The 16891-nt window shown below is 36.1% G+C and overlaps 1 protein-coding gene and 1 pseudogene across 33 annotated transcripts in view; both read left to right on the top strand.

Annotated features, from left to right (window-relative positions):
* DLG1 (discs large MAGUK scaffold protein 1) overlaps nt 1–16891 on the top strand; it is a 276519-nt gene that overhangs the window by 250406 nt on the left and 9222 nt on the right. For all 33 annotated transcript variants that reach the window (XM_045502494.1, XM_045502504.1, XM_045502493.1 and 30 more), the window contains one exon: nt 9861–9970. In XM_045502494.1, coding sequence (XP_045358450.1) covers nt 9861–9970 — 110 coding nt within the window. The remainder of the gene's footprint in view (nt 1–9860; nt 9971–16891) is intronic.
* On the top strand, nt 7054–7154 carry LOC123576245 (annotated as a pseudogene).

The raw sequence follows: 16891 nt of genomic DNA, 5'->3' as shown, positions 1-16891 counted from the left end.
AATTACTGACAAATGGAAAAGTAAACACCAAGTCACAGCAAGCTATTTCTTGTGCAAGCCATGTAGAGAAGAAAATATTAGAAAGTTCCATAAAGTAAGAATATTACAAGTTATGCTCTGATCACAATGCAGTAAAGCTATAAATGATGAGAAAATCAAAAACAGTAAGGCCCACCCAACTAGAAATTTTAAAACTACCTGTTAACTATTACATGAAAGAAAATACAAAATGAAAGTATAATTTTTCTTAATAACGAAAACAGTACATATCAGAATCCATGGGATACATTTAAAAGTGATCACAAGAAAATTCACAGCCTTAAAAACTTTTCCAAACAAAAATAAATAAGAATAAGTAAATAAATAAGAATAAGTAAAAGACTAGAAAGAGAGAAAGGAAGGGCATAGTAAAAATAAAAACAAAAATTATAGGCAGAAGAAAGGAAATAATAAAAATCATAGAGGAAAACAGAAAAAACAAAAAGCAATAATCGATGAAACCCAATCGATGAAACCCAAAATTGGTTCTTTGAGAAGATCAGAGTCATTAATAAATGTTTAATCTGATCAGAAAAAGAGAAAAGACAAATTATCAATATCAGAAATGGGAGAGATCAAGGGATACAGGAGTACTGATGCATAGGGGCACTTGTACCCCAATGTTTATAGCAGCACTCTCAACAATAGCCAAGATATGGAAAGAGCCTAAATGTCCATCAGCTGATGAATGGATAAAGAAATTGTGGTTTATATACACAATGGAGTACTACGTGGCCATGAGAAAGAATGAAATATGGCCCTTTGTAGCAACGTGGACGGAACCGGAGAGTGTGATGCTAAGTGAAATAAGCCATACAGAGAAAGACAGATACCATATGGTTTCACTCTTATGTGGATCCTGAGAAACTTAACAGAAACCCATGGGGAAGGGGAAGGGAAAAAAAAAAAAAAAAGAGAGAGAGAGGTTAAAGTGAGAGAGAGCCAAAGCATAAGAGACTCTTAAAGACTGAGAACAAACTGAGGGTTGATGGGGCGTGGGAGGGAGGGGAGGGTAGGTGACGGGTATTGAAGAGGGCATCTTTTGGGATGAGCACTGGGTGTTGTATGGAAACCAGTTTGACAATAAATTTCGTATATTAAAAAAATTTAAAAAATAAAACCATCTCACAAAATTAAAACTAAACTAAAAACACTATATTATACTATCTTCCTTAAAGAATAATAATAATAAATACTGGTGTATAAAAGAAAAAAACAGAAATGGGAGAGATGACAATTTATAAATATTAAAAGGAAAATCGAAGAATATTAGGAACAACTTTATACCACTCAGTTCAACAATTTAGTTGAAATGGATAAATTCAGGAATGCCTGGGTGGCTCAGTCGGTTGAGCGACAAACTTCAGCTCAGGTCATGATTTCACAGTTTGTGAGTTGGAGCCCTGTATCAGGCTGTGTGCTGACAACTCAGAGCCTGGAGGCTGCTTCTGATTCTGTGTCTCCCTCTCTCTCTGCCCCTCCCCGACTGATGCTGTGTCTCTCTCTGTCTCAGAAATAAATAAACATTAAAAAATTTTAAAAAAAGAGAGAAATGGATAAATTCCTTGAAAGAAATAAACTACTTAAGCTTACTTAAGAAATATATCATTTGAATAGTCATATATGCTCCAAAGAGATTGATTTACATTTGAAAGTCACACACACAGAAATCTCCAGTTCCATGTGGCTAATAAATTCTACCAAACATTTAAGGAATAATTCATACCCATTTTTACCATAAAATTTAAAAAGAGGGAGTACTGTCCAATTCGTTCTGTGAGTCCAACATTACCTAAATTTCTAAATCTGAAAACACATTACAAAAAACTACAGACCAATATTTCTTAGGAACACATCTACAGAAATGCTAAGCAAAATTTTAGCAAGTTGAATCTTAATATATAAAAAGGATAATATGCCACTGCCAAGTAGGATTTATGCAGTGAATAGAAGGTAAATACTAGAAAATCAGTTAGTGTAACTCACCATATTAAAAAGGAACTTATGGTTCCTTTTTTTCCTAAAAAAGGAAAATCATAAAATTATCTCCAGAGTTAAAGAAAAGCATTTGACAAAATCCAACACCCATCAGAAACATGTCAAGGATATCTATTTTTACCACTTGTTTTCAGCATTATGCTAGAAGTCCTAGCCTGTGCAATAAGTCAAAAGAAGAAATAAAAGTTGTTCAGTTTGGAGAGGAAGAAGTAAAATTGTGTTAATTTGCAGATGACATGATTGTCTATGTAAAAAGTCTGATAGAATTTACCCCCAAAAAACTACTAGAATTAGTAAGTTTAGCAACAGGGATACCTGGGTGGCTCAGTCAGTTAAGTGTCCAATCCTTGATTTAAGCTCAGGTCATGATCTCACAGTTTGTGGGTTCAAGCCCCATGTCATGCGCTGCCCTGACTGCTAGGAGCCTGCTTAAGATTCTCTCTCTCTCTCTCTCTCTCTCTCTCTCTTCCCCTCCCTTGCTCACACATGCATGCACACTCTGTCTCTCAAAAATAAACATTTTTAAAAAATAAGTTGAGCAAGAATGAAGGGTACAGTATCATTCATTATACAAATCCTATATACTTAAACCACACGTAAGTTGAAATTGTGAAAAACATTACTTATAGTAGTCTCGAAAAATATTAAATACTTAGAAATAAATCTGACACAAGATTTATAGATCAGTACACTAAGAACCACAAAGCATTGCTGAGAGAATTAAAGACCTAAGTAAGTGGAGAAATACACTATGTTCATGGTTTCTAAGACTTCATATTATGTAGATGTCAGTTACCTCTAAATTGAGCTTGTAGACTCAGTACAACTCCAGTCAAAATCTGAGTAGGGACATCTGGATGGCTCAGTTGGTTAAGCCTCCAACTTCAGCTCAGATCATGATTTGTGGGTGGTTGGTTCAAGGCCCCACATCAGGCTCTGTGCTGACAGCTAAGAGCCTGGAGCCTGCTTCAGATTCATATTCTCTCTCTCTCTCTCTCTCTCTCTCTCTCTCTCTCTCTCAAAAATAAATAAACATTAAAAACATTTTAATAAAAAAAATTCTAAGCAGACCTTTTTGTAGAAAATAACATGCTAATTGTAAAGCTTATAGGAAATGCAAAAATCTAGAATAGCCAAAACAACTTCGAAAAAAATCCGAGATGAAGGACTCACACTGCGTGTTTTGAGACTTATAAAAATACAGTAATCAAGATACTGTGGTAGTGGCATGAAGACATACAAGTAGATCAGGACATACTAGAGAATTCTTAAATGGACCCATATATATATGGGCAACTGTGGACAAAAGTACAACAGCAGATCAGTGGAGAAAGGGATTGTCTTTTCAATAAATGGTGCTGGAGCAATTGACTAGCCATGCCTCATATCATATACAAAAATTAACTAAAAATAGATTATAAATGTAAACCCTAAAACTATAAACCTTGTTGAAGAAAACATTGGAGAAGAATCTTAATGACTGGTTTTGGCAAAGGTTTCTAAGATAGTATAGCAAAAACACAATCCATAAAAGAAAATAATGACAGATTGGATTTCATCGAAATTAAAACTTCTGCTCCTAAAAAACACTGTTAAAGGAATAAAAAGACAAGTCATATAGTAGGAGAAAATACTTTCAAATCATACATATATTTTCATCTCATGAAAGACTTTTATCCAGAATATGTAAAGAACTCTTACAATAATAAAGACAATCCAGTTTAAAAATGGGCAAACTATTGGGGCACCTTGGTGGCTCAGTCAGTTGAGAATCAGATTCTCAGTTTCAGCTCAGGTCATGATCTCACAGTTGGTAGGGTCAAGCTTCATGTCAGGCTCTGTGCTGATAAGGCCCGAGCCTCCTTGGGATTCTGTCTCTTCTTCTCCCTGCCCCTCCACTGCTGTCTGTCTGTCTGTATGTCTGTCTCTCTCTCTCTCCCCCACCCCGTCTCTCTCTCCCCCCCGTCTCTCTCTCCCCCCCACCCGTCTCTCTCTCCCCCCCTTTCTGTCTCCCCACCCTCTCCCTCTCCCCTGCTGTGCCCCTCTCCCCCTTTCCCCTGTTCCCTCTTTCCCCTTCCCCCCCTCAAATTTTAAAAAAGTTTTCTTTTTTTTATGTTATCTATTTATTTTTATTAAGTTTTTTATTTTAATTCCAGTGTTGATAACATACAGTGTTATATTAGCTTCAGGGGTTCAATATGGTAATTCAACAATTCCATACATTACCCCATGCTCATCGTGGTAAGTGTGCTCTTTAATCCCCTCACCTATTTCACCCACCCACATACCCACCTCCCCTCTGGTAACCATTGGTACAAAGGTAGAGTTTTGAGTTGGTTTTACTCTTGTGCACATTTTGACTTCCTCACACCCCACCACAGGCTGTTACCATCACCTTGTACACCAACTCTAAAGCCCACCTGAGTTCCCCAGAGTGAGACCAAGGGTAACACAGGGCTTAGAGTGGGCTCAGAATATGCCACCCCAAAATACGCCAGTTTGATATATTGACTATTTTGAGCTAAAGGCACTTGAAAAACAACAGGTGTAAGAAAGGCACAATGATTTCCCCTTTTCCTCCTGAAAACAGGAGATAAAACTCCCATATGTAACAGACCCTCCCCTGCATCTGGAGGAAAAGAACATTCTCATCACCACAGACAGGGAGTCAAGGCCAAGTTGAATTTTTACAAACAAATTTAACCAAAGTACCCTATCTTCCTTTAGTCTCATACATTTTAGTTACTTTTTCATAATTACTACTCTTTGTTCAATCTAGTATATAAAAAAGTTTTCTAATGGGCAAAGTATTTAAAAAGACATTTCTCTAAAGAAGATATACAAATGGCCAATAAAAACATGAAAAGACATCCATCATAATCAGTCATTAGGGAAATGCAAATTGAAACCATAATTAGGTGCCACTACACACCCATCAGAATTACCAAGCTTTGACAGAGCTATAGAGCAATCGGAACTCTCATAGACTTTGCTGGGTGAGAAAATAAAATGATACAACCACTTTGAAAAAGAGTTTAAACATACACCTACCGTATGATCCACTTCTGGAGAAAAGAGAACATACGTCCATAAAACGATAATCTCTAATAACAGAAAGCAGACCAATGGTTCTCACGAATTGAGATCATGACCTGAGCTGAGATCAAGAATGGGACACTTAACTGACTGAGCCCATGCTCACCCATGCACCCCTACTATATCCTTTCTGAATTGTCAACTCATATATATTCTTTTTTACAATAAAAGTAATTAATAAAAAAATTTTTTAAGAATTTAAGGTAGAAAATAGAAAAGTAGAAAATCTAGAAAAAGTTAACACAATAGACAAACCATGAGTTGACCTGAATTTTTTAAGAAGAAAAATAACAAGTAATAGAAACAGGAAATGACAAGGAACATACCATTGAAATAAGAGGAAATCACAAGACTACTTTCTATATCTGTATATAAATAATATTTTTTAAGTTTGTTTATTTTGAGAGACAGAGAAAGCACAAGTGGTGGAGGGGCAGAGACAGAGAGGGAGAGAGAGAAAATCCCAAGTAGGTTCTGCACTGCCAGCACAGAGCCTGATGTGGGGCTCAAACTCATGAAACCATGAGATAATGACCTGAGCCAAAACCAAGAGTTGAACCAACTGAGCCATGCAGGTGTCTGTATATAAATAAATTTCAAACTTGGTTGCAGGGCGCCTCGGTGGCTCAGTTGGTTAAGCGTCCGACTCTTGATTTCAGCTCAGGTCATGATCTCACAGTTCGTGAGTTCAAGCCCCGCATCAGGCTCTGTGCTGACAGTGAAGAACCTGCTTGAGATTCTGTCTCCCTCTTTCTCTGCCCCTCCCCTGATCCGTCTCTATTTCTCTCTCTGTCGAAATAAAGAAACATGAGGGGGAAAAAACTTGGTTGCAATGGAAATTTTTTTAGAAAACTATGGTATACCAAAATTGACCTGTCAGAAATGGAAAGCTTTCTTTAGAAGAAATAGAGCATGTTATCAAGGAACTACCCCACCCACAAAGAGCACCAGGCACAGATGGCTTCACAGGAGAATTCTATCTAATCCCAAAGGTTAGACTGTTCTAAAGCTCTACAAACTGTTCAAGAGCATTCTTTTTATGAAGCAAGTATAATATTGATATCTAAGCCAGCTAGAGACAGAAAAAATCATAGACCAATATCACAAATACTAATGCATTAGTATTAATTAAAACATTAAATATTAAAACATTAAATATTTTAGGAAACAGAATCCCATAGCACGTTGCAAAACTAATACACCATAACCAAATGGGATTAAAGAAATTTAAGGTCAGCTCAAAGTTAGGAAATTCATCAATATAATCTACCACAGATCTAAAGAGAAAAATCAAAAATTTCCAGATGCCTAAAAATCTTTTGGTAGAATTCAGTACCTTACCAGGGGAAGAAAAACTTAAAAATACAGAGATTGGTGTTACTTTTAAAAAAGAAAAGGAGATGGGGCACTTGGCTGACTCAGTCAAAAGAGCATGTAACTCTTGATTTCCAGGTCATGAGTTCAAGTCCCACGTGGGGCGTAGAGATAAATAAATTTTTAGAGCTGTAAAAAAAGAGAGATTTAGATGGATGAATGGATGGATACATATTCTTACTTTTAAATATTTAATGGGAAAAGTACAAGGCAAAATACGAGGAAATTCCATTATGTTGAAGAACAAAGCAAGGATGTCTATTATCTCCACTACTATTCAACATTGTACCCAAGGTATTCATTGTACTTGAGGCATTAGTCATTGCTGTTAGACCAGAGAAATCAATTAGAGGCATAGAATTGGGGGGAAAGTAAAACTAGCTAGATTTTCAGATAGTAGTATACCTGGGAAACCATACAAAATCTATCATAAAATTTATTTTGTAAAATAAATTATGAAGTATTACAAAATTAAAGACAATTATAAAATGAAAGTCACTTAAAAAAAACTAGAGTAAGGTTATCCGTATATAAAATTAAGATGTGGTGCTCACTTTGGCTGCACATATACTAAAATTAGAAGTATACAGAGAAGATTAGCATGGCTCCTGCTCAAGGATATCACACAAAGAATAATACGGATATGTCAAAAAGACACAGAAGCCAGCCTGTGGAGCCCCCAAGTGGCCAAGTCTGGGATAATTTGAATATTTAAATGGTTATAACTAATTATAACATAAAGAATAAAATAAGTGGGAATCCAAGCTGGTGCAGCCACTCTGGAAAACAGTATGGAGGTTCCTCAAAAAACTAAAAATAGAGCTACCCTGCGACCCAGCAATTGCACTACTAGGCATTTATCCAAGAGATACAGATGTGCTGTTTCGAAGGGACACATGCACCCCCATGTTTATAGCAGCACTATCAACAATAGCCAAAGTATGGAAAGAGCCCAAGTGTCCATCGATGGATGAATGGATAAAGAAGATGTGGTATATATATACAATGGAGTATTACTTGGCAATCAAAAAGAATGAAGTCTTGCCATTTGCAACTACGTGGATGGAACTGGAGGGTATTATGCTAAATCAAATTAGTCAGAGACAAAAATCATATGACTTCACTCATGAGGACTTTAAGAGACAAGACAGATGAACATAAGGGAAGGGAAACAAAAATAATATAAAAAACAGGGAGGGGAACAAAACGGAGGAGACTAATAAATATGGAGAACAAACTGAGGGTTATGGGAGGGGTTGTGGGGGGGCATGGGCTAAATGGGTAACGGGCACTAAGGAATCTACTCCTGAAATCATTGTTGCACTATATGCTAATTTGGATGTAAATTTAAAAAAATAAAAAATAAAACAAGTTAAAATAAAAAAGAATAAAATAAGGATCCAAGAATCCATAATGGTACCAATAAGTACATGAATAAATAAATAAACTGATAGAAGGGAAAGCTTTGCCTTAACATTAGAATATCTAATAAAGATAGGAAGAATGATCTCTCCAATATGGGAGATCTCCCTGGACAACCACCATGGTAATAATTGTTCATAATAATAGTTCAAACAAGAACTAATAATAGTTCAAACAAGAACTATCAGTGTTTGCTAAAATTAGTGAGTGAATTAATATCTTATGAGAAACAGGGTATTTATATCTCAACAAATCCTCCCCCAAAATACTTACCAGTTACAAAGGAAAAAATTGTAATTTTATAATGAACGTGGCAGATAAAACCTTAAACAAGTGATCAAAATTAACATCACTAGCATAGTAATGGGACAAATAGATATTATATGCCTCTTGATATGATGAATTGAGAAGGATACAGCATCACTTCTGTGGTATTCCTGCCAAAATGTGTAGCATGGGAAATATCAGGTACACCAGGGTTGAGGCATATTCTTTGAAAAAAGAAAATAATCTGTACTCTTCAAAAATACCAAGATCGTGAAAGACAAAGACTGAAGAACTAAACCAGATTGACAGACTAAAGAGACATTACAACCAAATGCAATGTATGATCTTGGATTGGATCCTGAACCAGGAACTTTTTTTTCTTTTGTACTAAAGGACATTAGATGGCCAACTGAAATTATACTGTGATTATATAAGAGATGTCATTGTTTTTAGGAAATAGGGGGTGAAGTATTATGTCTGCAATTTACTCTCAAATTGTTTTGTATGTATATAGAGAGGAATAAAATAAAGCAAACATGATAGAATGTTAATGTTTCAGCATAGCATTTTTTTAATTCCTGAGCAATCACATAAAATATTAATGTCTAATAAAAATAGATAGTGGGTACATATGTGTGTATTATTTTCTTTTTTTTTTAATTTTTTTATTTTTTTGAGTATTTTTTAAGAGAGAGCACGCATGCAGGCAGTAGAGGGGCAGAGAGAAGGGGAGAGAGACAGAATCCCAAGCAGGCTCCACACTATCAGCACAGTCCAACGTGCGGCTCAAACTCACAAACCGTGAAATCATAACTTGAGCTGAAGTCAAAAGTCAGATGCTTAATCAACTAAGCCACCCAGGTTCCCTGTGTCTATTATTTTCTATATGTTTGAAGTCTTATACAGTATTAAATTTTTTATTTTAAATATTCCTACTAAATTGAAATTGTTTATTGAAGTACACTTAAGCCCTTAGATTATAAAATGCATGATGAGGCAGTATGTAATTTAAAATATAATAAAATCTATTTGATAAGTTATGATTACTACCCTATTTAACATGAACACACTCATCTTTATTAAAAATCCAAATGGCCTTTGTAAGTGAATTTAAGCATTTCAGAAAAGTGTCTTAAATCCAGAAGTGGGGTCCCCAATTGCCAGTTTGTGTTAAAGTCCCCAATAAAATGAGAAATAAATTAGTGATATATAAGGTTTTATAAATTTCAATTTATTCAGTTTTAAAGATTCTTCATTTTAGGTATTTTCCGTCTTGTTGATTATGTATTGTTTTATGAAATGGTGGTTGTAGTAAGGTGGTTTATTAGGTGTTTAGGGTGTTTTATTTTTCTTGGTAAAATAAGTTAGGAACCCCATATTGGTTGCCATTTGGAGACCGATCTATGAAAGCTAGGAGTAAGGGAACTGTATTTTCATTCCTTTTTAAATGTAATATTTGAAAATGGAAAATTAATTATTCATAGTCATCATTCATTGTCTTCATTTCCCCTCTGAAATTTGCTAACAGAAATGACAAGTTTGCTTAAAGTGAACAGGATCCAAACATACCATAATCCATATTTTGTACCTGTAGGAAATGTACCTTTGAAATGATTGAAAATACTTAGTTCACTTGTTTTTCTTCTTTATTTCCTCTATTTTAGGGCAAACATTGTATCCTCGATGTCTCTGGAAATGCCATAAAGAGATTACAGATTGCACAACTTTACCCAATCTCCATTTTTATTAAACCCAAATCCATGGAAAATATCATGTAAGTGTAAATGCCTAAGGCACGAGTCTCTAAGTACAAATCCAGTCTGTTACTTATTATATCGGGTAATTTACTTATCTTCCCTGTGTCTCCGTTCCCTTATCTGTAAAATGGAAATAGTAGTATATACCCTCCTCATATGGTTATTGTGAGGATTAAATAAGCGTTCTGTAATATACCTATCATCATCATCAACATTAATATACTAAAGTATAAGGTAATATGTATTAGAATTTTAAGTCTGAATGGTCACATGTGGCTAATAATTACTGAATGGGGCAGTGTAGTTCTGGGTAACCACTAAAAAGATAAAATAATGTATACCTATTTATAATAGAGGGCAGAAATCGAATGTAAATAAAACTAAAAGAAGATAAGAAAGAGCAAATAGAAACAGAACAGATGGGACAAGGATACAGACACTGAGATGCCTTTTTTTTTTTTAATGTTTGTTTATTTTTGAGATAGAGAGACAGAGCGAGCGAGGGAGGGGCAGAGAGAGAGGGAGACACAGAATCCAAAGCAGGCTCCAGACTCCAAGCTGTCTGCCCAGAGCCCAATGCAGGGCTTGAACTCACGAACCAGGAGATCATGACCTGAGCCAAAGTCAGACGCTTAACCAACTGAGCCACCCAGGCACCCCCTTTATTTTTTTTTTAAGTTTATTTATTTATTTTGAGAGAGAAAGTGAGCAAGCACAAGCAGGGGGAGGGGCAGAGAGAGAGAATCCCAAGCAGGCTCCATGCTCAGTGCAGAGCCCAATGCAGGGCTCAGTCCCACCACCTCAAGATTATGACCTGAGCCAAAATCAAGAGTCAGACACTTAACCAACTCAACTACCCACGCACCCCAGACAGTAAGATGCTTTAAATGAACCCAAGTACATTTTTCATTAACTTAATGCTAGACTAAGTGGTCTGATTAAAATACAAAGATTGTGGGGCATCTGGGTGGCTCAGTCGGTTAAGCTTCTTACTTCAGCTTAGGTCATGATCTCACAGCTTGTGAGTTCAAACCCTGCGTCCGGTTCCATGCTGACAGCTCAGAGCCTGGATCCTGCTTCAGATTCTGTGTCTCCCTCTCTTCTGCCCTTCCCCCTCTCACACTCTGTCTCTCTCCCCATCAAAAATAAATAAACATGGCACAAAAACAGACACATAGACCAATGGAATAGAATAGAAACCCCAGAACTAGACCCACAAACGTATGGCCAACTCATCTTTGACAAAGCAGGAAAGAACATCCAATGGAAAAAAGCCTCTTTAACAAATGGTGCTGGGAGAACTGGACAGCAACATGCAGAAGGTTGAAACTAGACCACTTTCTCACACCATTCACAAAAATAAACTCAAAATGGATAAAGGACCTGAATGTGAGACAGGAAACCATCAAAACCTTAGAGGAGAAAGCAGGAAAAGACCTCTCTGACCTCAGCCGTAGCAATCTCTTACTCGACACATCCCCAAAGGCAAGGGAATTAAAAGCAAAAGTGAATTACTGGGACCTTATGAAGATAAAAAGCTTCTGCACAGCAAAGGAAACAACCAACAAAACTAAAAGGCAACCAACGGAATGGGAAAAGATATTTGCAAATGACATATCGGACAAAGGGCTAGTATCCAAAATCTATAAAGAGCTCACCAAACTCCACACCCGAAAAACAAATAACCCAGTGAAGAAATGGGCAGAAAACATGAAAAGACACTTCTCTAAAGAAGACATCCGGATGGCCAACAGGCACATGAAAAGATGTTCAGCGTCGCTCCTTATCAGGGAAATACAAATCAAAACCACACTCAGGTATCATCTCACGCCAGTCAGAGTGGCCAAAATGAACAAATCAGGAGACTATAGATGCTGGAGAGGATGTGGAGAAACGGGAACCCTCTTACACTGTTGGTGGGAATGCAAATTGGTGCAGCCGCTCTGGAAAGCAGTGTGGAGGTTCCTCAGAAAATTAAAAATAGACCTACCCTATGACCCAGCAATAGCACTGCTAGGAATTTATCCAAGGGATACAGGAGTACTGATGCATAGGGGCACTTGTACCCCAATGTTCATAGCAGCACTCTCAACAATAGCCAAATTATGGAAAGAGCCTAAATGTCCATCAACTGACAAATGGATAAAGAAATTGTGGTTTATATACACAATGGAATACTACGTGGCAATGAGAAAAAATGAAATATGGCCCTTTGTAGCAACGTGGATGGAACTGGAGAGTGTGATGCTAAGTGAAATAAGCCATACAGAGAAAGAGAGATACCATATGGTTTCACTCTTATGTGGATCCTGAGAAACTTGGCAGGAACCCATGGGGGAGGGGGAGGAAAAAAGAAAAAAAAAAAAAAAAAAAAAAGAGGTTAGAGTGGGAGAGAGCCAAAGCATAAGAGACTGTTAAAAACTGAGAACAAACTGAGGGTTGATGGGGGGTGGGAGGGAGGGGGGGGTGGGTGATGGGTATTGAGGAGGGCACCTTTTGGGATGAGCACTGGGTGTTGTATGGAAACCAATTGGACAATAAATTTCATATAATAAAAAATAAATAAATAAATAAATAATAAAATAAAAAAATAAATAAACATTTTTTTTTAATTTTTTAAATACAAAGATTGTCAGAATGGTGGAAGTAAAAATAAATAACTATATGCTGATTTGTAGGAGAGGAAAAAATTTCTTTTCCCTCTACTAGGTTTTCACTTGGACCTCTGTAACGAAAGAGTAACATACAAAATTTATTAAATTCAACTTTTATGTGACATGGGAGCATTCATAAGTAAAGGAAGACCCAAAGAAACAGTTAAACCTGAGCATTTTTATACTAGGTTTGATGACAAATGGACAGTCATGGGAAAATGTCACAGTACCAAAGAATATGAGCTAAGAATAGCAAACTAGGGAAATTTAGCAAGGCCTTTTTGTTCAAATTCCTCTCAGTATCCCTCCATCTTTGGAGATAAGGGTGCCTATTTCCTCCAAGTATAAGAATACCACCTCTCACATGAGGATCTTGACCCGCCTTGGGGAAGATCAGAGTCCTTCATATACCTGCCATCTTTCAAATTCCTTTAAGCTTAAAATATTCAGCAGGCCAAGGTGCCATATTTTAGAATTGTGTGTTACGATACCCATCAACTACATGTTGCTTTCATAAGACACACCTTAGATATTAGGCTATGGAAAAGCTGAAAGTGAGAGACTAGAAAAAAGATATACCATGCAAACATTAACCAAAAGTAAGCTGGTTTATATTGCTATCAACATATACCTAAAGGCAAGAAATCATTACTAGAGATAAAGATGGACATTTCGTAAAAATGAAAGGTTGACCCAATCAGGAAGGTATATTCAGACATACATTTGTACTTAATAATATAGTCTCAAAATATGTAAAGCATAAATTGGTAACTATAAAAGAAAAAAATACAGAATCATAGTGGGAGAACTTAACATGTCAGTCAGGAAGTAATAGAATAATAAAACAAAAAATCAATATGGATATAGAACAGCACAAAGTAAAAACCTTACCTAACTGACATATGTAAAAAACATTGCATTCAGTATCTGAAGAATTTACACATTAATTTCCAGTACACATAGAACAGTTACCAAGCCTAATCATATGCTAAGCCACAAATTTCAGTGATTGGAAACAAACATTGTCTGACATGGTAAAATTAAAATAGAAATCAGTAATTAAAATATCACTAGAAAATTCCCATGTATTTGGAAATTAAGCATTGTACTTCTGGATGGGCCCAAGAAGAAATCACAGCATAAATTAATAAATATTTTGAACTAAATGGTAATGAAATTGTCAAGTGAATGAACTTGGAAAATGCAATAGCCTTAATAATGGAAAATCCACAGCCTTAAATATTAGGAAAGAATATAGGAAATCAATTAGATATTAAAAATCTAAAGTTTTGAGAAATTAGAAAAAAACAAAGTAAAACCCAAAGAAGGTAGAAATGTAATGAAATAGAAAACAAACATGGTAAACAGGGTCACCAAAATGAAAAATGTTTTCTTTAAAAATATTATAACCCATTAATAACAGAGGTTAAAAAAAGAAAATAAAGAAGGCATAAATAATACCAGGAATGAAAATGGAAATATTACTACGCATCAAATAAAATGATGAAAGAACTTGGACACTTCACAAAAGGGTATATCCAAATAATGAATAAACATAAGAAATGGTGCTCACGGGGCGCCTGGGTGGCGCAGTCGGTTAAGCGTCCGACTTCAGCCAGGTCACGATCTCGCGGTCCGTGAGTTCGAGCCCCGCGTCGGGCTCTGGGCTGATGGCTCAGAGCCTGGAGCCTGTTTCCGATTCTGTGTCTCCCTCTCTCTCTGCCCCTCCCCCGTTCATGCTCTGTCTCTCTCTGTCCCAAAAATAAATAAACGTTGAAAAAAAAAAAAAAGAAATGGTGCTCAATTAAACATGGAAATGCAAATTAAAACCATAATGTTGTGGGGTGCCTGGGCAGCACAGTTGATTAAGTGTCCAACTCGACCTTGGCTCAGGAACCATGATTTCATGGTTCCTGAGTTTGAGCCCCACATCAGGCTCTGCGCTGATGGTGCAGAGCCTGCTTGGGTTGGGATCCTGTCTCTCCTCTTTGCAACCCCCTCTGGTTTATGCACGCACACATGCACTCTCTTTTCTCTTGCTCTGTCTCTCTCAAAATAAATAAATAGAACTTAATAAATAAATAAATAAATAAATAAATAAATAACCTTGGGGTACCTGGCTGGCTCCATTGGTAGAGCATGTGGTCTTGTTCTCAGGGTCCTGAGTTCAAGCCCCACATTGGGCATGGAGCCTACTTAAAAAAAAAAAAACAAAAACATAATGTCATATACTAGCCCCCACACCAAAATAGCTAAAAAAAAAAAAAAAAAAGGACAGAAAACATCATTAGCAAGGATATGGAACAAATGAAACTCATTGCACTGATAAGGAGTTATCAATTGGCATATCCACACTGTTTACAGTATCTCCTAAAACTGTATATACTCAACAGAAATGTTTACATGTGTTCACCAAAGACATGTACTATATTGCTGACAGAAGAACTGTTGAAAATAACCAAAAACATTATCCAAATGTCTCAGTGAATACATAAATTCACACAATGAAATATTCTACAGTAATGAGAATGAGCAATCTCCCAACTGCACACAAAAGTATAGAAGAATCTCATAAACATATTTTGAGTAAAAAAATCCAGACATACACACACACACACACACACACACATATACATATGTGTGTATATATATATATGTATGTGTGTGTATACATATGCGTGTATGTGTGTGTGTGTGTGTGTGTATATATACGCACACATATATGTGTGTATTTATACATATTCTGTGATTCCAAACTTAATCATTGCTTTAGAAGTCAAATGGAGGTTACTCTGAGGGTAGGTAGGTGACTGGAAAGAGCACATCCAAATTTTGGATTGCTGGTATAATATTCTATATCTTGATCTAGGTACTAGATGATACACAGGTAAGTGTAAGTTGGTAAAAATTCATCAAGCTATATATTTACGATTGTCTTCTATGTTTGAAGGTTATACTTAAAAAAAACTTCAAAAAAGTCTTAAGAAATAGAAAAGGAAAAAAAAAATAGAAAAGCTAGTCCTAAACTTATTAAAGAACTTAACTTTGTTATGAAAAACCTTCCCAGAAATAAAACACTAGGCCAACAGGACTTACTAAATTCTGCCAAAAGCTTAGTAATGCAGATCTTACCCAGATTCTTCAATTAATTTTATGGAAAATAAATGAATATGATAAGGAAATGAATTATGATAAGCCAATCTTAACATGAATATAGATGGAAAAATCCTTACCAAAATATAAACAAATTGAGTTCAACAGCTAATTTTTTTTAATAAGATAAAATATAACCACTAAGTTGGATTTATTCAAGAATGCAAGGTTAGGTAAACATTTAAAAATTAACCAGTGGTGGAGCTAGAGAGAAGGTGGAGTAGGAACCACCAGGAATACACTTCCCCACCTAGAGAGCAATTGGACTTAACAGAATCTGTCAGAAGTAACTACTCTGAAATGCAGCAGTCTTGAAGGCTTGCAGCTTCTAGGGGAAGTTTTGAATGGTTCATTTTCGTTAATCTCAGCTTTTAACCTGGTAGCAGCTACCCATATCCCCACCTTCACCCCATAGCAGGGCCACACATGCCTTTCTTGAGCAGTTTGTGGGGGCCAAGGTGGTGGGCAATAAGGATTCGGTTCTCCCAATTTTAGAGAATTGTGCTCAAGTAGCTGATTGCTTCTTCTGGTTGTGGAAGTGCAGACATGGAGGCAGATAGCCATTGTTGCAAGCCCCTACCCCTAGAAAAAGAACAATCTATACTCAAAACTAACAAAAGGAAGGAAATAATAAAGATTACAGCAGAGATCGACAAAAGAATAAAAAATAGTAGCGAAAATCAGTGAAACCAAAAGTTGATTATTAGAACAAAAGGACAACCCGTTAGCTAGGTGGACTAAAGGGAGAAAAAAATATTTAAATTCCTAAAATCTAAAAATACAGTGATTCTACAGAAATAAAAAGGATTATAAGAGTACTATAAACAATTGTACACCAAAAAATTATATAAATTAGATGGACAAATTCCTAGAAACACAAACCTGCCAAGACTAAATCAAAAAGAAATACAAAATGTGTATAGACCTATAACTGCTAAAGAGATTGAATCAGTGATCAAACCTCCCAACAAAGAAAAGCCCCCTGGAGCTAGTGGTTTCCCTGGTAAATTTTACAAACATTTAGAGAACTAATGCCAATAATCCTCCTCAAACTTTTCAAAAAAATGAAGAGAAAGAGATACATAATACAAGAGAAGGAAACATAGTACAAGAAAACTACAGACCAGTATC

The sequence above is a fragment of the Leopardus geoffroyi genome, chromosome C2, assembly GCF_018350155.1.
Source record: "Leopardus geoffroyi isolate Oge1 chromosome C2, O.geoffroyi_Oge1_pat1.0, whole genome shotgun sequence".
Taxonomy (NCBI): Eukaryota; Metazoa; Chordata; class Mammalia; order Carnivora; family Felidae; genus Leopardus; species Leopardus geoffroyi.
The sequence above is the reverse complement of the archived record's forward strand: the minus strand, read 5'-3'. Positions and strand labels throughout refer to the sequence as shown.